General features: G+C 50.5%; 1 protein-coding gene across 1 annotated transcript in view; it reads left to right on the forward strand.

Annotated features, from left to right (window-relative positions):
• Positions 1 to 25,571, forward strand: part of DCAF12 (DDB1 and CUL4 associated factor 12) — a 304,177-nt gene that overhangs the window by 262,943 nt on the left and 15,663 nt on the right. The window contains exon 8 of the mRNA XM_085628764.1: positions 22,384 to 22,562. Within this exon, the coding sequence (XP_085484890.1) occupies positions 22,384 to 22,562 (179 nt within the window). The remainder of the gene's footprint in view (positions 1 to 22,383; positions 22,563 to 25,571) is intronic.

Consider the following 25,571-nt stretch of genomic DNA (forward strand, 5'->3'; position numbering starts at 1 on the left):
CACAGGGTCTCCTGTGAATTGAACGATTACTTGCCACCATTGCCCTGCACTGAGCGACCCAGCTTTTACCTCACCACCCACCCCACAAATCTTGGTGGTTCAAACTTTCACTTCCCGTGGCACATTCCCTTACGCAACCCCGAACAGGTAATCCAAGAGACTGGAAAGCTTTGGGAAGAAAAAATGTATTCTGCCAGTCTAGCATTGCAGTCGGTAAATATTGCATGCCTTTTGGGCTGTTATTCCCATTCGATATGGGACATGGTTGCGCAGGTGCTGCCCAGAGTCTCGGAGGAGAACCGGATTTTACTCTCCCAAGCCATCTGATATGGGACAGATGCAGCAAAGTTCGCCATAAGTTGTGGCTTGGAGAAAAAGCAGATGCTGCCCATGAGCGTTTCAAGGACTCATTGGCTACAGCCAAATCCTTGGACCTCACCACAATATCCCAGCCTGTGTTTGCTTTTCCTCCTTTAATTTCCACGGTGACAACCCTATTCCGGCAAGAGGGCCCCGCAGGTGCAGCAACCTCTGCGGGCCGTGGACACTGTTCACTCCAACCCCGTGGGTCGGGAGACCATTAGTCAAGCCAAGCCATGTTCCCCTCCTCTACCACAAAACTCTCCTAGTCCGATCCCCCAGGAGCATTCGGGGACAGTTGGTGGCAGAATACACCATCCTCTCCCACACTGGTAAAACATCACCTTGGACAGGTGGGTGTTGCAGATAGTCCAGGCTACTCCCTCCCCTTCGAGACTAACCCTCCATCCATGCCTCCAGTGTTCGATCACCTGATGGCAGATCACCTTGCCTTACTTGCATTGTCCTGATCGAGCCGAAGGTCCTGCTGCAGTTGTCTCCTCCCTTTGTGTGTGTGTGTGTGTGTGTGTGTGTGTGGGTGGTTGTGGGTGGGTGGGGGTGGGTGTGTGTGTGTGTGTGTGTGTGTGTGTGCGCGCGCGCGCGCGCTGGTGTGTGTGCGCGCGCGCTGGTGTGTGTGTGTGTGCGCGCGCGCTGGTGTGTGTGTGTGTGTGCGCGCGCGCTGGTGTGTGTGTGCGCGCGCGCTGGTGTGTGTGTGCGCGCGCGCTGGTGTGTGTGCGCGCGCGCTGGTGTGTGTGTGCGCGCGCTGGTGTGTGTGTGTGGGTGCTGGTGTGTGTGTGTGCGCGCGCTGGTGTGTGTGTGTGTGTGTGTGCGCTGGTGTGTGTGTGTGCGCGCGCTGGTGTGTGTTGGTGTGGGTGTGGTTGAGTGTGTATGTGTGTTGGTGTGTATGTGTGGTTGGGTGTGGTTGTGGTTGGGTGGTCCCAAAATGATGCCGGTAAGAGCCTGACCCTGGGTCATGATGGGGGAGGGGCTGGCGGTCAGGATTTGATTCCTCACAGGGAGGCAGTGCACATACAGTATTAGGATTTTGTACACAACCTTGATCTTTTATTTGGATAATTGTCCGTAGAGATGGAGGTATGTTGTTAAACGGACTGTTACAGACCAATGCTTTGTGATTTTTTTTCATTTTCATTTGATGCATGTAAAACGTACGTATTTTGATTAGGTGGTACCAACCATTTTGTGAGCATTTCTCTAATTTACTGACTGTGCTTGAAACTTACCATGTTACGTAGCGGTCTCTCACTAGCGGCATATCACACATTCCTAATATTCCGTACATGCAGCATAATTTTTCCCTGTGGCTACAGCACCAGAGACCTTCGGCCTGAACTACATTTTCCTGGATTGCTATAACAAACATATTTTTTATGTTAAGATGTGTTGGTTTAAGCCACGAATACCGATTATCATGATCTACAGCGCCGGAAATGTGTGTACTCACTAGTCAAGGATATATGGATCTTTTAAGTGCCATTACTGTACAATTATAGTGTGTTATTTTTGAGAAATGGCCGTACTGGTCCATTAAAGACATAATCGCCATGCCTATGTACCTGTTCTTTAAAGAACGATTGTTAAAAGGTCGTCAAATTGGTGTATTAAAGACTGACGTTATTGGTAATAAGTTCCAGCGCTGCACCATTGAGAAGAATGACATTAAATTGTGCCAAGGCAGGTTCATTGAAGAGTGACTCTGCTGTTGAGATACGACTGCTGGTTTGCTAAATTATTGCTCAGAATAGTCTGTAAGCGCAAAGGCGGGGGAGGGGCGTAGGCAGGGAGTAAGCAAGAGGAAAGACGGATGGCGCTGAAGGCTGGCGGTTCGCGCGTGCATGCTCGCGTGAACGCAAGCTTGTCGCCAGCCAGCAGCACTTTGAAAACTCACGTACTAAAGTCTCTCCGAGCAACGCATGCGCGCTGACTCAGCCAGACCTAAAAATGCCTATGCGGCGCTTTAACTTCAATACCGGCCGCTCCCCTTTCTTTAGACGAGCCATGTCTAAATAAAGGGGCTTGTCTGCCATTAAAGTGAAAGTACTGTATGGGGCACTTTTACAAAAAAAAGCATTTGTTTGTCAAATTGACAAACCAATGCTTTTTTTGTAAAATCGCCCAATGCCGCACTTTCACTTTAATGGTGGCCATGCTCCTTTCCTTAGACTCAGCTTGTTTAAGGAAAGGGGGGCACCTGACATTAAAGGGTAAGTGCGGTATGGAGCAATTTAAAAAAAAAAAAAAAAAATTGAAATAAATAGTTTTAAAAAAAACATGGGGCCGCGTTTGGAGCAGCAAGTAAAGCAAAGGCACAGCTGCCACTATCAGTGTGGCGTGCTATTTGGAAAATAAAAATTAAAGAAGTTGTGAGAGAACATGTCCTGCCTGCAACAGCAGGCATGCAAAAACTATTAAACGAAATGGTGGTTGGAGGCTGTAATTAAAACCTCCCGAGCAACAACACATGTAAAAGAGGTTGTCCTCATGGGAGGTTACAAATGAAGACAATGCGGTAGTAGGAGGGACTAAGAAGCCTATCTTCGAATCAGAAGCCAGCATTTACAAAGGACAATAACACAAGCCAATGACAAATATGGGTGGAGAGTGGGCGGGGCTTCAAGTGCATACTCCAATACAGCATGCGCTGCCCAGGCTCAACCTAAAAACAGGTTTGAAAGCAGAAGGCACCAAGGCAAAGGCCAGTGGTCCCACAGTGGTCAAACTCCTAACGTGACTCCAACGCAGGCTCTTTGACTGTGTTAGAGGTAGGTCACTGAAGTGAGGCGCAGGTGCTAAAGGACATGATGATAAGGCACTCCGCTCTCCATCATTCCTCTCTGGTAGGTACGATGGAACTGAAAGGTGACCCAGACTGCCGGATGGTTCCACTAATGCAAAAAATTGAGTACATGCATTTTTTTAGGTCTCTCGTTTGGCAGCGCATGCGCTGTCTCAGCGAGACCTAAAGTAATCTATATGTTGGGTGAAACTGTGTAAATTGTTATACAGCTTGGGATTCGTTAAACTGTGGCATTGCTTTTCTTATCTTGCTTTCTGTTGGCTGTTGATCCCATAGTAACTTCCTTGAAGTCCCGAAGCAGCGGCGCCGAACTACTGTTTTCCTCCGCTCTCACTTGTTTTAATTAGCAGCGGTGCCCTTTAGCTGAGGAAGAGCGGCTCCCTGGCCTTTTCTTGGCCGATAGGGGGCTTGGAATTACATCAGCATGGTGCTGTGAAAGCCAGCGTGTCTGCAAATGTTCATTTTCAATGTGATAGGGTGGCCGCCGTACTCCCTGATCCACTGCAGTGCAGCCCAGACCTGGTATTGGTTTTGATGTAGCGACACGTCCCCCTGCGCCTGCTGAATCTGCGCTTTCCGATCACGTCTAGAATTTGGATGCCTGCTCCCCAGACTCCGCCTTGCATCGTGTCCCTGGGACTTCGGCGGAGCGGGCAAGGAATCAATCAATCAATCAATCAGTGACACTTATAGAGCGCTCTACATACCCGTAGGGTCTCAAGGCGCTGGGGGGGGGGGTGCCGCTACTGCTCGAACAGCCAGGTCTTCAGCTTCTTCCTGAAGGAGAGGTGGTCTTGGGTCAGGCGCAGGTCGGTCGGGAGGGAGTTCCAGGTCTTGGCGGCCAGGTAGGAGAAGGACCTTCCTCCTGTAGTCGCTCTTCGGATGCGGGGGACGGCGGCGAGGGCGTGGTTGGCTGATCGGAGGTGGCGTTTGGGAGCGTAGAAGTTGATCCGGCTGTTGAGGTAGCTCGGGCCTTGGTCGTGTAGGGCTTTGTGTGCGTGGGTGAGGAGGCGGAAGGTGATTCTTTTGTTGACGGGGAGCCAGTGAAGGTCTCTCAGGTGTCCGGTGATGTGGCTGGTTCGTGGGATGTCGAGGATGAGTCTGGCCGAGGCGTTCTGGATCCGCTGGAGTCTCTTCTGGAGCTTGGCGGTGGTACCGGCGTAGAGGGCGTTGCCGTAGTCCAGTCGGCTGGTGACGAGGGCCTGGGTGACGGTCTTCCTGGTCTCGGTGGGGATCCACCGGAAGATCTTCCGTAGCATGCGTAGGATGTTGAAGCACGCCGAGGAGACGTTGTTGACTTGCCTGGTCATGGAGAGGGAGGAGTCCAGGATGAAGCCCAGGTTGCGTGCATGGTCTGTTGGTTTGGGTGCGGTGCCCAGGGCTGGAGGCCACCAGGAGTCGTCCCAGGCGGAGGGGGAAGAGCCCAGGATGAGGACCTCCGTCTTGTCAGAGTTCAGTTTCAGGCGGCTGGTCGTCATCCACTCGGCTACCTCTTTCATCCCTTCGTGCAGGTTGGCTCTGGCGGAGGCGGGGTCGTTGGTCAGGGAGAGGATCAGCTGGGTGTCGTCGGCGTAGGAGATAATGCTGAGGTTGTGTTTGCGTACGATGGCCGCGAGGGGGCTCATGTAGACGTTGAAGAGGGTGGGGCTCAGAGATGATCCTTGAGGGACGCCGCAGATGACTTCGGAGGCTTCTGATTTGTATGGTGGTAGGCGGACTCTCTGTGTCCTTCCGTCGAGGAAGGAGATGATCCATTCCAGCGCCTTGTCCTGGATTCCGATGTTACTGAGGCGCTGTACTAGGGTGCGGTGGCAGACCGTGTCGAATGCCGCGGAGAGGTCTAGGAGGATGAGGGCCGCTGTTTCTCCATTGTCCATCAGGGCTCGGATGTCATCGGTGGCGGCGATGAGGGCGGTCTCGGTGCTGTGATTGGCTCGGAAGCCGGACTGTGAGGGGTCGAGGGATCCGTTCGTCTCGAGGAAGGCGGCCATCTGCTTGTTGACGGTCTTCTCGATGACTTTGGCTGGAAACGGGAGGAGCGAGATGGGGCGGTAGTTCTTGAGTTCGGTGGGGTCCGCTGTTGGTTTCTTGAGTAAGGCGCTGAGTTCGGCGTGTTTCCAGCTCTCAGGGAAGGTGGCGGTGTTGAATGATGTGTTGATGATGTCTCGCAGGTGGGGTGCGATGACAGCGTCTGCCTTGTTGAAAACGTGGTGAGGGCAGGGGTCGGTCGGTGATCCGGAGTGGATGGAGTTCATCGTGCGGATGGTGTCTTCGGTGCTGATCGGGGTCCAGGCGTGGAGGGTGGTGGTGGGGGGTGATTGTTCGGTCATGGTGTGCGTTGGTTGGTTGTTGAAGCTGTTGTGTATGTCCGTGATCTTGTTGTGGAAGTATGAAGCGAGGGAGTTGCAGAGGTCTTGTGATGGGGTGATGTCGTTGTTTCCTGCGCTGGGGTTGGAGAGCTCTTTCACGATGTTGAAGAGTTCCTTGCAGTTGTGTGCGTTGTTGTCCAACCGTTCCTTGAATGCTGTTTTCTTGGCGGCGCGGATAAGCTGGTGGTGCTTCCGGGTGGCAAGCTTGAAGGAGGTCCTGTTGTCCGGTGTAGGTTCCCTTCTCCAGACTTTCTCGAGGGCTCGGCAGTTCTTCTTGGAGCTCTTGAGTTCGTCGGTGAACCATGGGGCTTTCTTGCTTCCGGGTCTGCTGGGCGGGGTCCTCAGCGGGGCGAGCTCGTCCGCGCAGATGCTGATCCACTTCGTGAGGTTGACGGCGGCCTGGCTGGGGTTCGCTGAGCTGGCAGGAGGGTGCTGGCTCAGGGAGGTGGCGAGCTGGTCTGCTGTGATCTTGTTCCAGCTTCTGCGGGCGGCCTGTTGCTGGTGGTGGTGGGTCGTCGTTCTCTTGAAGGTGAAGTGGATGCAGCTGTGGTCCGTCCATTGGAGCTCTGTGGCGTGGCTGAAGTCGATGTCTGTGCTGGAAGAGAAGACTGCGTCGAGTGTGTGTCCGGCGAGGTGGGTGGGGGTGGACACCAGTTGCTTGAGTCCCAGGTTGGCGAGGTTGTCCAGCAGGGTGCTGGTGTTGCGGTCGTTGTTGTTCTCCAGGTGGAAGTTGAGGTCCCCCAGGAGGATGTAGTCAGCGGAGGGGAGGGCATGCGGGCTGACGAAGTCGGCGATGTCCTCGCTGAATTGCGTGCGTGGTCCAGGGGGTCGGTAGATCAGGGTGCCTCTGAGGGTGGTGTTCGGGTTGGTGTGGATCTGGAAATGCAGGTGTTCGGCAGTGGTCAGGGTGTTCTCGGTGCTGGTCGTGAGACGGATGGTGTTCTTGTGGATGATGGCGATGCCTCCTCCCATCTGGTTGGCGTTGCGGTCCCTCCGGACGATCTTGTAGCCCTCTGGGATAGCGATGGCGATGTCGGGAGCTGAAGAGGCGTTCATCCAGGTCTCTGTGAGGAAGGCAACGTCAGGGGCTGTGGCGTCTAGGAGGTTCCAGAGTTCGATGGCGTGTCTGTGGACGGAGCGGGTGTTGAGCAGGATGCACTTGAGGTGGGTGCTGCTGCTGTTCGACTTGGCGGGGGCTGGTGTGCGGCAGGTCCGGATGCAGGTGAATTTGCAGGCGTGGCAGCTGAAAGGTCCGTGGGTGCGTCGTGGTGTGGCTTGATGGCATTCTGGGAGTCGGCCAGAGTTGAGAGCGATGAGGGTGGCGGCGGAGTACGTCAGGCGGGTCGGTCGGCGGCATCGGGGGCCAGGGGTCCTGGCGCTGGTCGCGATCCGGTCGCGGACGGGCGCAGACGGGCTTACCTTTGGCGCGCCTTCGGCGCACAATCGGCGCGCCCGCTGCGCGTGACCGCTGCGCGTTCGCACGGTCGCCATATAAAGGCGAAGTGCGCGGGTGGGCGGAGCAGCTGGGAGGCGGGAGCGGGGCGGGAACAGAATGAAAAAAGGGGCGGGGCTTGCGGTGGTGGCGGGAAGCGGGGAGCGGGGAGGGAAGGCGGCGATGTAGGCGGGCTAACAGGAAGGACACAAGCTGGACAGATAAACAGGCAAATATACTTTATTAAGCACAAATGGCGAACAAAACAAGGGAAAAAGAAACTCAAACACGGGCAGGGAATACAGATGACAAGCACAAATGGCGAGAGAAACAAAGGCAAAACAAACGGCAACGGAGTCAGCCGGCGGCGAGGCAGGCAGCGCGGCAGGGACAAGGCTGAGGGGCACACGCAGCAGCTGGTGGCCGTGCGGCGCGGGGGTGTCCCACAAGTGGGTCACACTTACCTGTGTCGCACGGTCGCCATATAAAGGCCAAGTGCGCGGGTGGGCGGAGCAGCTGGGAGGCGGGAGCGGGGCGGGAACAGAATGAAAAAAGGGGCGGGGCTTGCGGTGGTGGCGGGAAGCGGGGAGCGGGGAGGGAAGGCGGCGATGTAGGCGGGCTAACAGGAAGGACACAAGCTGGACAGATAAACAGGCAAATATACTTTATTAGGCACAAATGGCGAACAAAACAAGGGAAAAAGAAACTCAAACACGGGCAGGGAATACAGATGACAAGCACAAATGGCGAGAGAAACAAAGGCAAAACAAACGGCAACGGAGTCAGCCGGCGGCGAGGCAGGCAGCGCGGCAGGGACAAGGCTGAGGGGCACACGCAGCAGCTGGTGGCCGTGCGGCCGGGGGTTTCTCCCCAGGTGGGACAAGTAAGACGCTTATCAGCACAGGCCGTGGGGGAACCCGGCTCCCAAGGAAGGCAGTAGCTCCCCGAATCCACTCTGCATGCCCGTCGGAGCCAGCCCAGCAGTCAACCAGAGTGCGGTGATCCGACAACCCCGCCCTGTCCTCCCGCCGACAGCACTACATCCCGCTCCGCTCGCCGAAAGCACTACATCCCCGCTTCCCCTCCCCCAACAGCAGCCTGGCAACACACAAACACACAACCTCTTCACACAGTAGCAGCCTGTTCCTACATCCCCACTCCCCCTCCCCGCATCCCAGTACCTCCACCACGGGCACCACGATCCCCCAGATGCTGCAAAACACCACCTGGGGCAACAAACACTACGGAGCCCAATTGAACCGCGGCGGCACACCATCACCTGGGAAATACAACAGTGGCCAGCCGAAAGCGCTTCATCTGTGCCCCCATCACTGCCCGAGCGTGGAGGCCCCTGCCCGTTGCACAGCCCCCAATGCACCGTGACTGACCTGAAGGTGTAACCGCGAAGCCCCCAACCGCTGGCGTCCCTATGGTGGTGCCTTGGTGTATACAAATACTATCAAATCACAAGTGCCACCTGTGACGAGTTGATTAATGTGCTAACTGTCTTCCCCGTGTATCTCTACTGCCTCGTGCCTCTAGAGCCCCCTCCCCCCTTTCCTGGAGGTGACCGTCCGCTCCCCAACCACCTGCGCAAACTACCTCCCGGCTCCTCTGCATTTCTCCCTGTATTGCGCATCCCCTCTTGCCGCTCCCACAGCTCCTTATGACCTTCAACCCAACTCCGCCATTCCAACCCGACTCTCCACCCCGGTCTCCCCATCAGAATTTTATTTTCTTCTCTTGGAAGGCCTTAGGCCCCCCTCCATCCTGAAATCAGACCCTCTGCTGCCTGGTCCCCAGCTGCCCAAACCAGTGCTCCCCACCTCTCCTACTGGCGCTCCCCCGTCTCCCTCCACTCCCAATCAGTGCTTGTGTGTGTATTCCAGACTTGCCTGCCACGTCGCATCCGGCTAACGTCCCTTCCGTACAATTCCCAGGATACTAAACCATCTGCCCAGGATCACCGGATGTGATCAACACCGGGACGCTGCTTGTTGCTTCTGGCTGGCGCTACATCGCTGTGAGGGCTGTTTACACCTACGACCTACGGAACCCGCTTCGGGGGTCCCGCTGCGAATCCCCCTCACCTCCACTTGCCGCTGCTGGTCTCCTGCCTGTCTGGCTGCTTCGTGTGGGGCTTGTGAGGCTACAGGGCTGCGAGCGTGAACCGGGACTCATCTTCCCAGGAGTCCCGGACCCGGAGGCTGAGTCACCTGGCCCCGCTCTCCCTGAACGCCCCGCCCACACCTTGCTAAATTTAAACTGCACCTGGACCCTCTCTTCGTGGGACGCTGCTTGTTGCTTCTGGCTGGCGCTACATCGCTGTGAGGGCTGTTTACACCTACGACCTACGACTTGCGGAACCCGCTTCGCGGGTCCCGCTGCGGATCCCCCTCACCTCCACTTGCCGCTGCTGGTCTCCTGCCTGTCTGGCTGCTTCGTGTGGGGCTTGTGAGGCTACAGGGCTGCGAGCGTGAACCGGGACTCATCTTCCCAGGAGTCCCGGACCCGGAGGCTGAGTCACCTGGCCCCGCTCTCCCTGAACGCCCCGCCCACACCTTGCTAAATTTAAACTGCACCTGGACCCTCTCTTCGTGGGACGCTGCTTGTTGCTTCTGGCTGGCGCTACATCGCTGTGAGGGCTGTTTACACCTACGACCTACGACTTGCGGAACCCGCTTCGCGGGTCCCGCTGCGGATCCCCCTCACCTCCACTTGCCGCTGCTGGTCTCCTGCCTGTCTGGCTGCTTCGTGTGGGACTTGTGAGGCTACAGGGCTGCGAGCGTGAACCGGGACTCATCTTCCCAGGAGTCCCGGACCCGGAGGCTGAGTCACCTGGCCCCGCTCTCCCTGAACGCCCCGCCCACACCTTGCTAAATTTAAACTGCACCTGGACCCTCTCTTCGTGGGACGCTGCTTGTTGCTTCTGGCTGGCGCTACATCGCTGTGAGGGCTGTTTACACCTACGACCTACGACTTGCGGAACCCGCTTCGCGGGTCCCGCTGCGGATCCCCCTCACCTCCACTTGCCGCTCTCCTGCCTGTCTGGCTGCTTCGTGTGGGGCTTGTGAGGCTACAGGGCTGCGAGCGTGAACCGGGACTCATCTTCCCAGGAGTCCCGGACCCGGAGGCTGAGTCACCTGGCCCCGCTCTCCCTGAACGCCCCGCCCACACCTTGTCACAACACACCTCATTGGTCCTTGGGATATAAATACTGGAGATTGACGCTGCGCGGGAGCGCGCGGGAGCGACCGGGGAGAAGACCGGGCAAAGAGCGGGCCGTTTGAGGCCGTTCGAGTACGTGAGAGTCCGGTCCGGGCCCCCCCTCTTCGCCTGGATCTAAAGGTATTTGAACTGTGAGTAAAATGTGCACACGGGAAACCAGGAGCAAAACTTCCTCACAAACTACATCGGGGGCCGTTAAAGGACCTATTGACACTTACTTTGCCAAAGCTGGCTCCCTTTTGTTTGAGGAAATAGAGGTTCTCGAGCGCAGAATCTCACAAGAAATAGACTGGGTAAGAAGGTCCTCATTGGGCCCCATGGCCCATGTTAGAACCCCAGAAAATAGATCTGGTCTTCCAAATAACCAAAGTATAGACCCGGCAATATGTCCTATCCCAGCCATTAATTCCACCAATCCCGAGTTTACTACTGAGGCCCCGAGTTACCTCGAGGACATGAGCCTTATGGCCCTACCCAACACGCAAAACCCCCAGCTTACACCCATAGAGAACACTGAGATAGCTAAAGTTGCAGGAACTAACCTAGACAACAACAGGGGTACCAGGGAAGGGGCTGTTCCAAAAAAGAAGCAGGGCCTCCAAAATAAAGTAGATCATAGGACTAAAACTTCGAAATCTAAGCAAGCTAGAGGCAAAAGGGAGATGGGTGCTTCCTCCGAGCACACTGGGAATACATTAGGACCGCCGTCTCCCCTTAGAACGAGTAAGTCAACTTCTTTACCACAACCTATTAGCAACGCTCCAGCAGATATTATTTCAGATGATATTACTCTAGAAGATATAGGCACCTTAGTTAGGTCTCTGTTGAGCCCTCTTGAGGCAAGACTGATTAAGATGGAAGCCAGACTAGTTAGTATTGAAAAGGCTACCGTGCAACTCGTAGACTCAAGGAAAACGGCCAACAGTGGGACCAAATTAGTTAGAGAGGGACCAGGTTCAAAACTTACCAAAGACAACTTCCCTCCCACACCAACTACTAATAAACCCCCGCAAATTAATCCCAAACCCCTACAACCTGTACCAATCAACGCTCCGGCACCATTGGTTGTAAATTTGGCTCCCACTCCCATCCAACAATCGGCTACCACTATCTCAAAATCAACCCTCCCGCTGAAAGACAATAATACCCAGCCTCCGGCCAAAGCTAAGAGTGACCCTCCTATTACTGGAGAGAAACCTGATATTACTTCTAAATCCAAATTCATAAACCTCCCCCCAGAAGTAGCACCTTACACTCTGGTTCTGGTGGGGGTCCCTGAATTAAATTCTACTACATCTGAATCCACCATCTCACTAATAAATAAAGTAATTAATTGGCTCTCCGTAAATAGACCGTTACCGAGAGGTACTACTAGCGATATAACCATGGCTAGGAGGGCAGCGTGGGTGGGCTATACTAAGAAATCCATCGGTGGCGACTGCATTCTGGTCACCTTCAGAGATCCGAATGCAGCCGCATATATCTGCACCCGTGCTGCTGATGGGGATTTTGCGAGTACCATCCAACCATTGCCCCTCTCATTCTTTTACCCCTCAAATTTTTACAACCTGGAGGATCATAGGTGGAGGTATCACCAGGAGCTGTTGGAGGGTTGGGAAAATAGTCGGAGGAAGAACAACAATTATCCGCCATACAGGGAAAGACCAACAGAGCAGTTCCCTACTTATGGGAGTGAGGCTGGCTGGGAAACTGTTGCAAGAAGGAGGGGGGGAGGCGGTGGACAGAGGAGGGGAATTCCAGGGCCACATAGAATTCACTACCCCGCCCACCTATCTACCCATAACCGCTTTAGTAGCCTTGAGATGGTAGACTGACATGCGGTTGATGAGGGGAGCGCAATTCAAATATCTCACATAAATGGGCTCAAATTTGACCCGGTTGCTGATATTCATCCTTCAGCATTTGGCACAGTTGATCCTGTACATGTACCAAGTGTCGCGCCCTCCTCTCCCATCCATGATAATAACCCCAGGGGCACGTCCTTCGTTCCCACAAACCTTCGGCGGCCCCACGAGTGCACCACCACCACTTTGGCTCATATGGGCACGGCCTCCACCCAACCACCAGAAATAATAGTGATTTCATGGAATGTGGCTGGCCTTGCTAGCAAGATAGATTGCACAGAATGGGGTACATATATCAGTTCGAAGGACATAATTCTATTACAAGAAACTTGGGCGCGTGATGAAATAGTATTTCCGGGTTTTGCCTCCTTCTTCAAAGCAGCTAAATGGGGGGGTAGGGGCAGGCCATCTGGGGGACTAACTACATGGGTAGCCACGGATCTGGGATGCCAAGCTACTTATCTAGAGACCGCTTCTGATGATTTACTGGCTGTCTCACTCGAGTGGCCAGACTCATCGAAGTTGACAGTAATTAATATCTATTCAAGGCCGGTTCCAATGCATAAAGAATCTGGCACAGTGGATGAGCTAGCCAAGCTCCTAGAAGGTATCCCAAGCGAACTGGCTTGCCTGGTAGGAGGCGATTTTAATGCTCAATATGAACCACTGCCGGGGCTACGTGATGGTCCTTCTCTGGAAGAAGACTCATATTGGCTCATACCTGAGACGGTGGCACCTTCCCCACGGGCTTGGACTCCACTAGCCCTACAGATAACCGCCCTCACCCTCAACCTTGGTCTAAGGGCATGCAACGGTCGCACTAAATCAGACACGCCAAGTATTCATACTTTTAATAAACCCGGCAGCGAATCCAGATTGGATTACATAATGGTTAAACTGTCCATGTGGTCAGCAATAGTGGACTTCAAAGTTACCCCAAGACTAGACAGTGACCACAACTCCCTGGAATTGACCTATTGTCTACCTGGGAGAGACCCAAGAATCAATGGGTCGGTTAAAGATAAAACGGGCCTCCTACTCGAAAATAATCGTAGGAAGGTCAAGTGGGAGAAATTGGCCAGCAACCCAGATCGAATATCCCACCTATATGCAAGGATAATCCCATTACTGGAGGATGCCTTCCAGCTAGGATCTAGGGTTTTAGACGACGTTATGCGAGGAGAGCTTGCACAAATACATGCAGGCATCCTCACTACCCTAGAGCAGGATCTATTTTCATCTTCAAGGCAAAGGAATGGCCTTAAACCAAAGACATCTTGGTACAATGCTGCTTGCAGGGAAGCCAAGGCCAACTTGCTACTTGCCATAAAGGAACATCACAACAAAGATGAAATTCGCGCTAGGAGAAGATCCTATAAAATCCTCCTGGAGAATGCAAAGGCAGAATGGGACCACGATTACTGGGAAAATCTCACTAATGCATTAACAACCAGAGATTCCCGTAAATTTTGGCGTGTAGTGGCAAATGGCACGGAGGATTTATCTTCCGCAATAGAGCCCAATATAGCCCCCACGGTATGGCAGACCCATTTTGAAGCCCTGTACGCAGAGGGTGGGGGCGAACAGAACAGAGATGGTCCCACAATTTCATTCTGCCCGATTGGGGTTGCTTTCACTGAAAAAGAAGTGAGGGAAGCCATTAAAGGGTTAGCTGCTGGAAAAGCCCCTGGTCTCGATGGGGTGCCCGGTGACCTGTTTAAGCAGGAACCTGGAATATGGGCACCCTATCTCACACTAATATTTAATGCTATCGCCGGGGGACTGGAGGTGCCTGATACTTGGAGGGGAGCAGAGGTGGTCCCAATCTTCAAAAAGGGATCCCCCTTGCTCCCCTCCAACTATCGTCCTATCAGTTTAATCGATATATCCCAAAAATTGTTCGGTAGACTCATTTTGAATAGATTGCAGGCCTGGATCGAAGAAATGGAAATCTTGTCCCCTTACCAGGCAGGATTCAGGGAGGGCGTGTCAACCATAGACCAAATCTTCAGGTTAAATCTCCTCTACTGGAGAACAGCCATAATCGAGGGCGGCAGTCTATACACCATCTTTGTAGACTTACGCGCCGCCTTTGATTTGGTGCCCAGAGCGAGGCTATGGAGAGTTATGGAAGATTTGGACGTACCTACTGACATCCTGACAATCCTGATGAGACTGCACCACAATAACTACGCTCGCGTAAGGTGTGGCAAAGGTGGCAAACTAACCGAAAGGTTCCCCGTTCGCAGAGGCGTGAGACAGGGTTGTGTGCTTGCACCGACCCTGTTCTGCATCTTTGTGAACGGGGTAGTTGCCCACCTAAACAGGATTCACAACTCTGATGCTCCAAAATTAACCGGCAGCAGGGTGCCTGCAATTATGTTTGCAGATGACACCCTGCTGCTGTCTAAATCCCCTATGGGGATTCAGCGCATCTTGGATGGCTTTCTAGATTTTTGTAACGACCGGGGACTGGAAATCAACCCTCAAAAAACTAAGTTCATGATTCTGAACCCCAAGCCCCAGAATCGTGCCCCACCCAGGCTCGGCACAACACAATTGGAACGTGTGCACAATATTGAATATTTGGGGATCACGTTAAACGAACATCTATCGTGGACGTCTCATCAGGCCAAAGCGACCATCAAACTGGCACAGTTGGCGGGTGGCACTTTGCGCTTGGCGAACAAATCTTTCTACCGTCCACTGACCCCAATTATTCATATATACAAAACCCAAGCAAGGGCGGGTGTTACATACGGGGGTGAAATCTGGGGTCACACTCATGTCCCAAAGTTACAGTCCACCGAAAACAAATTCCTGAGACAGGTAACTGCCCTCCCTCAAAGCACTCCATTACTCCCCCTTAGATTAGACCTGGGAGTAAGACCAATATCAGAGGAGCTAGGTCTTAAACCCCTAACCTTTTGGAGGCGTTTGTGGTGTAGCTCCGATCTCTCAATTTATAGAGAGGAACTTCAGGAATTCTTACAGCTGCGGAACGCCTCGAGGATTCCGTGGCTGACCTATGTCAAGGGCAGGTTTGAGGATCTGGGCTATCCGGAACTATGGACCGATCCTTCCAAATCCTGTGTAAAGATTTCAAAGAAGGCACTCGCAAGAGCATACTACAATTTGATGCTCACAAGAGCCATCAACGAGAGCCGTGAAGGATCCTTGACCCACTTATTCCTGAAAGCAAAAGACGCCTACTGCCTTGAAAGTACTCTGGATGCGATCTCCCCCTTGCTAACGAGGAAATTATTCTTTCAATGGAGATATGGATGCCTTCCTCTAGCTTTTTTCACAGCGTCTTGGTCTCCATGCTCCACCACAGCAACCTGCCCTGTTTGTGCTCATCCGAAAGAAGACGAAGTTCACGCCGTTTTTTTCTGCAAGGGCTACAAGAGGAGCAGGAAACGCTGGTTAGTCCCGTTACTTAGGAACTTGGGCTTCAGATCCTTCCAACCAGCCTATAGGGTCTTAAAGTCAGACCTTTCTCCCATTGTCGTTTTTGCAGTTGCGAAATTCTTAACTTCCATGTGGTTTACCCGCAGCAGCGTCCTGAAAAGACTTGTATAAATTGACTTATTGTCAGATTTTAGTACAGTACATCATATTTCCTTTTTTCTCTTAATGCATTTTAATGTCTTAATTCATTGGATCACATCATGTTTAATACTTTTTTAATTGTCCATATTTTACTATGTATCTTTTATGATCTGTGATCGAAATAAAGATTTCTGAAACGAAACGAAATCTGCACGCCATCCCACAGCCCTGAAGTCAACAGCCTTGCCCACAATGCCCGACGCCTCCCCAAGGGACCCCTATATTGCCCACCATATGCCTGCTCTAACAACACTGTGCCCTGATCCCCCCCCCTCGCAATCCGCCACCTCCAAAGCGCGCTCCAGCAGTCCGAGAAACAGTCTCCCTTCACCAGCTCCACCCAGCCCTCCCGTGCGCACTTCCACCCATTTGTGTAAATGCACACCCAAACCCCCTACATCCCACCCCCTAACCCTCGGCAGCACTTCCAATTCCCCACCCATAGCCACTTGCAAAAAAACCAAAACTCCATCCTCTCTAAATGGTGCTATAATCGCCGCTCTACCCTTCCCCAACCCCACCCCCCCCCCCCCCCCCACCCTTGCGCACCGCTGCATGGCCCGCGAGGTGGTATCTGGGCTAAGCCTCGGACCTGTAAATTTAATGCCACCTCGAAACGCACTTAGATGAATGGACTTTTAAAATACTTTGGGATAATAATAATGTATCAAAAGAATAAAAGTACGCATTCTTACTCCAATGTTGTGGCTATAAAGAGGGTGTTTACTAGCACGGAGCTCCTCGAAGGAGCTACTGTTTTGAAGGACACGTGAGAGCGCTATGCGGCGAACACATGTAAAATAGCGCAAAGACACTTGCGTGTGTTTATTTATGGCCACAGTCCATATTGCTCGAGCAAAATATTAAGCGCGATGGCAGACAGCTTGCTGTAAGTGTTAATCAGATCCCTTCGGGTGAGTCGCGTTCCTGCTCATAAAATTCTAGTCTGAGACAGTGCAGCAGTGATGAGTAAAAATGGGTCGGTTTTATTTTTAATGTATAAGTAGCAAAAATAGTGCACATATCACTTTTTAAAAAGTAATTCTTTGTTAAAATCTGTTAGACACATAAAACAAGTTATAAGCAAAATAGTGTTACATATGTTTACAACTATTAGCTGATGCAAAACCTTTCAGTGTAGTTGATTGACGTCAAATTTGATCCATTGATGCATTTGTGTGTAAATTCTTTTTATTTGGTTTTCAAGTGCAATAAAATGTTACAACAGCAGAGTAGACAGAAATGTTTCCGAAGCGTCAGGCCCTGCTATAACGTCACCGGCACCGCACCTCCAAGAAGCATTGGATGTGCGTGCTAGCAGGGCCTAGCTTCAGAAACATTTCTATCTACAAGGAATGTTATGTTTCTAAAGCGAGGCCCTGCTGGCCTAGCATGCACCTCCGAGAAGCATACAGGATGCGTGCCAATGCGCCTAACTTAAGAAACATTTCTATTTTAGAGATGTACAATACAACTCAAACTGAATTACGCTTTTTTCTCTGTTGCCTCGCAAGAAAATATGTTTTTGGTTTTGTGGCCAAGGCAGCCATTTCAAAGTGAACGTTTGAAATGCAGACATTGAGACAATGACATTTGACTTGGATGTTTAGCACAGAAGAGACCTGTATTTGTGCATTTGATAAGTAAATTGATCTGAGTACATTTATAAATATATGGATTGTACCCAAATATTGTATATTTCAAGTACATAACAACGGGCTGACCAGCCAGTCCCTTGCATAAATTATCATCATTTAGAATTGAAGAGATGGAGCACACCTTGAAGGGTCATTCACTGTTTGAAGGATTGTTCTGGGATTCTGGAACCCCCACCTCCCGTTCACCTCAGGTCGTTCGGGCTAGCTCACTACGCTCGCTGGCCGTGATGCGCTCTGCCACAAATTTTACGCCTCACCACTTTAAAAATGTCACCAGCCACCACTGCCTCTGGTGCAGCTGCACCCATCTGCCCAGCGGAATTGTATATACTCTCTGCCCAACTGTAGTTGTACCCGAAGACCCACATCAACTCTGAGAGGCCCTTACCGCACTATAACTTCAGCTTACCCGAACGCACCTATTTTACCAAAGCGCCAGCAACCAATACTTCGAAGCGCTCAATACTTGGCATTAATAGCAACCATATGCCAGCATTACTTTCTAGTTGCAACATTGAACCAGAAGTACCGCCCGCTACCTTTTATGCCCTGTTACTTCAGCAGGCGAACATCTGTTCTGCACAACCTGCGCAAACAACCCCTGGACCTTCCCTGCATTTCTCACTGCAATACCACCCTTCAACCCACCTCAGGCAGCGCCCGACCTTCCCCCCCCCACCGTGTATCCCCCCCCCCCCTGCCTACGTCTCCTGAGCGCCCGTAAGCACAGCGGCCCACAAGGATTCGCCACCTATCCACCCGTCCTCAGAAGAATGAAATGCCGAGGCCATGAATACTGGCCCCGAACCGCCATCTCAGGACGCCAGCTGCGCATTGAATCCTCGACGTTGTTCAAAATAAGTGACTCATCCATGGAACAAACACCTGCAGTCTGTGAAAAGCAGAATGGTTGTGGCCAGACACCTCCCCAGGCACAGGGTTAGAGTATTATCTTTTGTATACTATCTGTGTAATTCTGAATTCACAACTGTACTCCTTTGTTGTATCAAAGGAAGACATTGGCATGGTAATAAAACGAAACAACGAGCCCGCAAAAAAAATGCTACCGCCGGCCACAGCTTGCAGTGCATGTGCGTGAGTGGTGCGCGCGCAGCAGTAATCACGCCATATGGCGCCTCTGCTCAAGCCCACGCACATGCACTGCAAGCTGTGGCCAGCGGTAGCATTTTTTGAAGCCCTTACTTAAAGTCTCGCCAGACCAGCGCAAGCGCTGGGTCAGGTGAGACCTAAAAAAGGACGAAAGAGGACGCCCAGCAGAGGAGACTGCATAGAACTGATTTGGCCCCAGCCCTACCGGCCCGTCTGCAGTTTCCAGAGATCCTGTGCCAACAATCGTCTTGTCCTGCAGCTAGTGACCTCCAGAACCCCTGGGAGGACTGACTGCCTTCAACAAAGACCGGATCTCCTGTGAACAGCAGCCTGAAGCAGACTCTGAGCCTGCTGAGAACAAAGAAACCCGACGCCTGGAACTACCACTGCGCCCGTCGCCAACGGCCCGAGTTCGAGTGGCTCACTGGTCCCAGCGAGGTCCCCCAGCGCTCCAGAGTCCGAGTCCACCGTGGGTTGACCCCTCCAGGACTCCCAGACATCGCCTGCAGCCTCTGCAACCAGACCCCACCCCAACCGCGAGTGGCCCGGTAAGGTGAAATCTAACCTCAAAAGACACCCCTGCATCCAGCCGCCCTGCGCCCTGGAGAAAGGAACATGAGGTGCACCTACGTTCCCGAGCCCTCCAACTTACCTGCCCAGCTGTTAGTTCCTCCCGGAAGTCTTCCTGGACCGAGTCTGCAGCTGAAAACCAAAACCGAAAATCTCCATTGAATCAACAGGGCACCCAACCTCAAAACAGCACCCTGCACCCGGCTGCCCTAGTGCCGCTGAGGGTGCCCCTTTGGTGCTAACTTGGTCCCCAGCTTGGCCTGAGCTTAACCCTAGGAGCTTTGCTCCCACAACCCCATGGCCTGCTTGCCAGCCGCCACCAACCGGAGCCCCCTTATCCTCCATAGGATAACACTGGGCCTCAACACTCTGCACCTGGCAGCCCTAGTGCCACTGGCGGTGCAACAACAGTGCATCACTGACTCTGGGAGATCCTTGAGTCTAACCCCCAGAACCTTCACCCAAAAGACCGATTACTTACCTCGAGACCGATAACTCACTTTTCCTCTTAGGATATAACATGGACACTTTTTAAGTGTCGACTTTTGAAAACTAAGAAAATTCCTTAAAAATCGCACAAATAACCTAACCGAACTTTCTCAACTGTTTGCAGGAAAGGTCCCAGTGCTGAACCCAGGTGTCCCGCACTGAGTAAGAAAAGTAACTAACTAAAAAGTAACTTACCTGTGAATTGAATTTCCTTCCATAGGATAACATTGGGGGTTCTTTGTGAAAAAGTTTCCAAGGTGTCAACTTTTGAAATACAAGAATATTCTTTAAAAATCGTACAAACTACAAAAACGTAATTACTTACCTGTTTTATGTAGATGTCGCAGTGCTGAATCTAGGAATCCAGCACTGGATTGCAAAAGTAACTTACCTGCTAAGTGAATTTCCTTCCATATGATAACATTGGTGATTCTCTGTGAAAAAGTTTCTAAGTGTCAACTTTTGAAATGCAATAATTTTCTTTACAAATCATACATTTAACAAAAACGCATTTACTCACCTGTTTTCAGGAAATGCCCCAGGGCTGAATCTAGGATCCAGTCTTGTGGTTAGAAAAGTAATCTGAAAAGTAATTAACTGCATTTTCCTTAAAAAGCCCATTATTCAATTGAATGTACTATACCTGCAATGTGTTGCAATCTGCTTTCTTAAACCTGTAATCAAAACCAGTACCAGTTATACTGCAATTCTGAACTGTGTTCAAACAAGACAATCACTACTGCAAAGTATTTATATGCTTACCTGTACCAGGCTTGCTTGGTTCTAGAAATAAAACAAAACAATTGGCCTAGAGTTCAGTTCTTGAGTATGTGAGACCATTTGCTGACTGAGTGTGTACATCAAATGCTTTACACTGTCCTCTGATACTGCCTTACTGCTCGACCAAGCTACCACTTTAGAGAGTAAGGTTCTATCTAACTTTAACCTCTGCCAAACCGCTAGATACTCTGGGACTCTATACACACTGTACCTCACTTTGGTGCAGTATATATAGAGCCAGTTTCTTACAACTGTGTAAAATAGAGGAACATTGAAATGAATATATATTGAAGTGATTAGACCACCTTACGAGTCTGGAGAGAAAACCATTATTGTTGTAAAGAAAACATGAGAGCTTTGCGGTAAAGATATGTGAGCGAAGTAATTATTACTGGATAAGCCTGCCCAGGTTATCTTGAAGTGTATGAACAATATTGCAGATAAAGTTGTACCTACAATAGGATGGAGCAGAGGAAAAGATGTTTAGCCACTTAAACAGCAGTAGTTGCACTTACATCAAAACATGTGTTGAAGGGAGTGACTAAGCGCCCCAAAAGCCAAAAACTGTGTCCCCAGAATAAGGCATTAAACAGCACAATTACTAGCCTCCCATTCTCACCTTGACCATTGCTTCCTGCACTTGCTCTTTCCTTCTTAACCCACGTTGTATCCCCCACCCAGCCTTTTTTAATTCCTACCCCTCACCCCCAAAAGCGTGGCCTCAAGCTCATACTTCAAACCCTGGGCCGAAGCTCCTCCGTTGCTCCACCAGCCACTTCACTTTGCTTCCCTCGCCTTATTTGCTGCCAGGCTGCGCTCCGTTTAGTTTAAAAAAACAACAACAAAAAACAGGTATTTCGCGCAAGAGAAGTGTTTTTCTTTTTTTTATTTAATGTACCACTCCAAGTGGCATCCTCAATCCTGAAACAATAAATAAAATTAAATGGCGCCTTCGTCATTCCGTAGTCTTGCTCGTATGTCATGTTGACTGCCCTTGCATAAATTTGAGCGCAGTTTGGCCTACTTTTTTTTTTTTTTAAGGGGGCAAAGGATTTAGTTTACTTTCTGAGGTCCCTATATATGGTCTCCTGCTGATGAGTGCATGGGTGACCGTCTTTCTGGAATCTGTGGGGATCCACTTAAAGATCTTTCGGAGCAGAAGTAGTGTGTGAAAGCAGGATGATGAGACGGCGTTGATCTGGCGGTTCATGGTGAGCGAGGAGTCCGAGATGATGCCAAACGTTTGTGCATGGTCTCTGGGTCTGGGGGGAATCAAAGATCTGTGGGCCACCAGGAGGAGTCCCAGTCGGAGGGGGCGGAGCCCAGGATGAGTACTTCGGTATTCTGAGTTTAGCTTGAGGTAGCTGTCCTTTATCCAGGTGGCAACAGCCTTCATTTTTATTTATAAATCTGTTTATTAAGTTTGCAGGTAAAAGCACACATTACATCATAATCAATCAGTGAGCATCGTAATATATAACCATTAGCTGAGTTTCTGTGCATAGCATATACATTCTAGCCTCATGACTTTATCAGGAAAGGGAGTGACCGAGCCCTCATGTACAACCAGCTAGTCTTTGAAGCACGGTGGCAACAGCCTTCATGCCCGTTGTGGAAGTTGTTCCTGGCGACTGTGGGTTCGTTGGTGAGGGTGAGGATCATCTGGGTGTCTGTTGAGTCTGTTGTTCTGTCGATGGCTGCGAGCAGGGCCATGTATATGTTGGAGAGTGGGGCTCAGCGAGGAGCCCTGAGGCACTCCGCAGCTGATCTCTGTGGGTCCACAGTAGAACGGTGGTATTCTGACTCTGTATATGGCCGGTGAGGAAGGAGTGGATCCATTCTGGAGCGTTATTGCAGACGCTGGCGTCGTGGAGTCTTGTGCATAGGGTGAAGCGGGAGACTGTGGCGGCGAGGAGGGCAGTCTCTGCTGTGGTTGCTTCGAAAGCCAGATGGGGATTGTCCAAAGTAAAGGTAGTTAACATATATGCAGCACATGAAATAATGAAAGTGTAGACTAGACTAATTTGTTTTTGCAGTTAGTGAACATATATATTTAATGGTTGCACGTGTGGCTTTTTTGTTTTGTAAACAGGTATCCGATCAGTTAGCTTCTATGAACACATAATAACTGTGGGCACTGGCCAGGGTTCAATGCTGTTTTATGACATCAGAGCACAGAGGTTTCTTGAGGATCCAAATGTTGCTTGTTACGGACAGAAGCTCAAGCCAGGTGGAGGTGTTTTGAAGCTGACCACTGGGAAAGGCTGGCTGGTAAGTTAATAAATTAAAGCCGATGCCATGATTTCTTAATTAATGATGCTACAGATTTCTTTTTGTATAACTTTGCATGCTTACACACTGTGCTTGACAGTTGCACACCAAAGTGTGCTGCAAAAGATGTTTTGTTTTATCAGAGTATTGATCATCAATCTTACCTCCTTGTCAGCTCTTCTTTGCATCAGCCCTTATTTAATTAAAGCAGCAGTATTGCAATAGTATGCAGAAAATCATGAATCGTACCAGCAGTTACTGAGTCATGCAGAACCCATTAGTCTTGATACAAATGGCTGTGTCCCTTTGGAAATGACCCTGTTTGGCAAGTTGTTTAAGTCGAATCACAGATAAACACTTCGAAAACAGAGCTGGGCTGCCCTATTTGTCACTTAAACACTCCTTCATTATATGCGATTTAAATTTATATAATCATGACGATGTATCCAGACCAAGATGGAGAACAGCAAAACGAATATTGGCACAGACTGCCAGGAGATACAGTGAGTGGTAGCCAGATTTTGATGTGAATTTTAATTAACACTCTTCCTACCAGTTTCCCGATAGAAGTACGTCTTTTTTTTTCTCTTTTAGAGTACCATGATCTTTGCAATAAATCCACTTCTCCCACCCCTGTAAGCCGAATTCGGTGAGCACTGTTGCCAATGGAGCTGTTGGAAGTCCAAAGCAGACATCCCTGCAGGAAGGCATTTCCAAGTTTATTCACATTGTAGTCATTACTAAGGTGTGATAAATACCTGCATGTATTTCAAATCATGACTGCAGTGGTTTTTGGAGTGTCTGCTCCCTATTTTTCACAGTGCCTGTTTTTAGGTGCATAGCAGCGTGCTATTAAGTGCTGATTCAGGTACCATAGCTGTGAGAAGGAACAGTCATTTTTTGCAGCTCAGCATCGGCAAAACCCTAAAAATGCCCCCTCCGCAACGTACGCCCCGTACACAAACACGCCATTGGAAATCTGGAATCTACTCGACTCTCTCTCGCCTGACATCGCCTTCTTCACAGAGACCTGTACCAACGCATCCTCCGCCCTGACGACAGCACCGCCATCCCAGACTGATACCAGATCCAGAGGAAAGACCGCCCCAACCACCCAGGAGGGGGCCTCCGCCATCGCCCACAAGAGATGAACCTAGCCAATAATCAACTGGATACATGGATTACAGAGGCACTAGATAAGATGGCACTAGATAAGATAGCACTAGATAAGATAGCACTATGGAACACTAGAATCCCTAAGACAAAACACAACAACACCATGGTTTAATGATGAACTGATGAAGGCCAAAAAAAGGTGTAAAAAACTGGAACGAATTTGGGGGAAGGAATACTGTAGTGGGGTCAAAGAGGATTATAAAAAGGAACTAAAAGACTATCGCTCATTAATCAAGAAAATCAGATGTAAATTTTATACGGATAAAATGGAAAGTGCCAGTAATTCCCACAAAGAAATGTTCACAATTTTGAAGTCTCTCAAAACACATGAAGAGAGAAAGGACATAACCACCCTAGAGAGCTGTAATAAGGTGGCAGACTTTTTCGCGAATAAAGTAACAAAAATATACGACACCTTTCCAATAGAAGTGCGACACGGAACCAGCTCAGCCTGTGCAAATCATACGAACTTTGCAGGAGTAACTCTGGATGAATTTACGATCCAGGAAATAAAAGAACTCTATGCTACAGCAAAAGGAATAAAATCTGGTTCTCCTTTATACCCAGCTCGACCAGAGATCGTAATGAGGGGGCAGACTCGATCTTCCCATACATCGTGGAACTCATCGAATGTTCCCTTCAGACTAGGGTGGTCCCTACCAAATGGAAACAGGCCATTGTCAGACCTCTCAAAAAGAAACCATCGTTAGAACACACAGTATTAGAAAATCTACACCCTATATCATTACCGTTTATGGCTAAGATTGCAGAGAAAATCACCAATAAACAGCTGGTGGACCACATCCATACGAATGATTTACTGCACCCATCTCAGTCAGGTTTTAGAATGGCGCATCCCATGGAGTCAGCAGTATTTATGGCCACAGAAACGCTGAGAAAATATGCTGACGAAGGGCAAATGGTCGCACTGATCCTGCTGGATCTCAGTGCGGCGTTTGACACCGTTTCGCACAAATTGCTTCTCCTAAGACTAGAGGCATGTGGCATCAGGCGAAACTCTCTGAAGTGGATGTCATCATTTCTCTCCGAACAGACCTTCCATGTTACACAACAAACACACCTATCCGAGAGCTTTCCTCTGCCCCAGGGGGTTCCACAAGGATCAATTTTGAGTCCCACTCTTTTCAATCTCTATGTGGAACCACTGGCAGAACGAGTGGAGAAATAGAAGGTGTCGATCGGATCATACGCGGATGACACATAGTTAATTGTACTGCTGTCTCAAGATAAGGATCAGGCAGCAATCCACTTCTCCAAATGTTTAGAAGAGGTGGCAGATTGGATGTGAAACCATTGCCTCAAGTTAAATGGGAATAAGACGGAGGTAATGGTGGTAGGCAAGACGCCAACCATATGGTCGTCCGCATGGTGGCCGGAATCACTGGGCCAATTTCCCACCCGAAAAGCAGAAGTGAAAAACCTCGGAATCGGGTTTGACTCAGAGTTGACTTTTGATAATCAGATTCGGAAGATAGCAGGGAAATTCTACGGGCCATGAAAACCCTGAGGAAAGTCATTGATCTGTTAACATCTAATGCCAGATAAACCATAGTACATGCAGTAATTACCTCCCAACTGGACTATGGGAATGTACTATATCTGGGCGCTTCGAAAAAAAGGTCTATCCAAATTACAAAGGGTACAAAATGCGGCGGATCGTCTGGTACTTAGCCTTCCAAGAAGAGACAACACAAAGAAAGCCCTAACAGCATTACACTGTCTGCCAGTGGAAAAGAGTCTTGTTTAAGGCAATGTGCCACTGTCACCGTAATCTATTAAAGAATGGCCCAAGATACCTTCAACCACTACTAA

The sequence above is a fragment of the Triturus cristatus genome, chromosome 2_1 (assembly GCF_964204655.1).
Source record: "Triturus cristatus chromosome 2_1, aTriCri1.1, whole genome shotgun sequence".
NCBI lineage: Eukaryota > Metazoa > Chordata > Amphibia > Caudata > Salamandridae > Triturus > Triturus cristatus.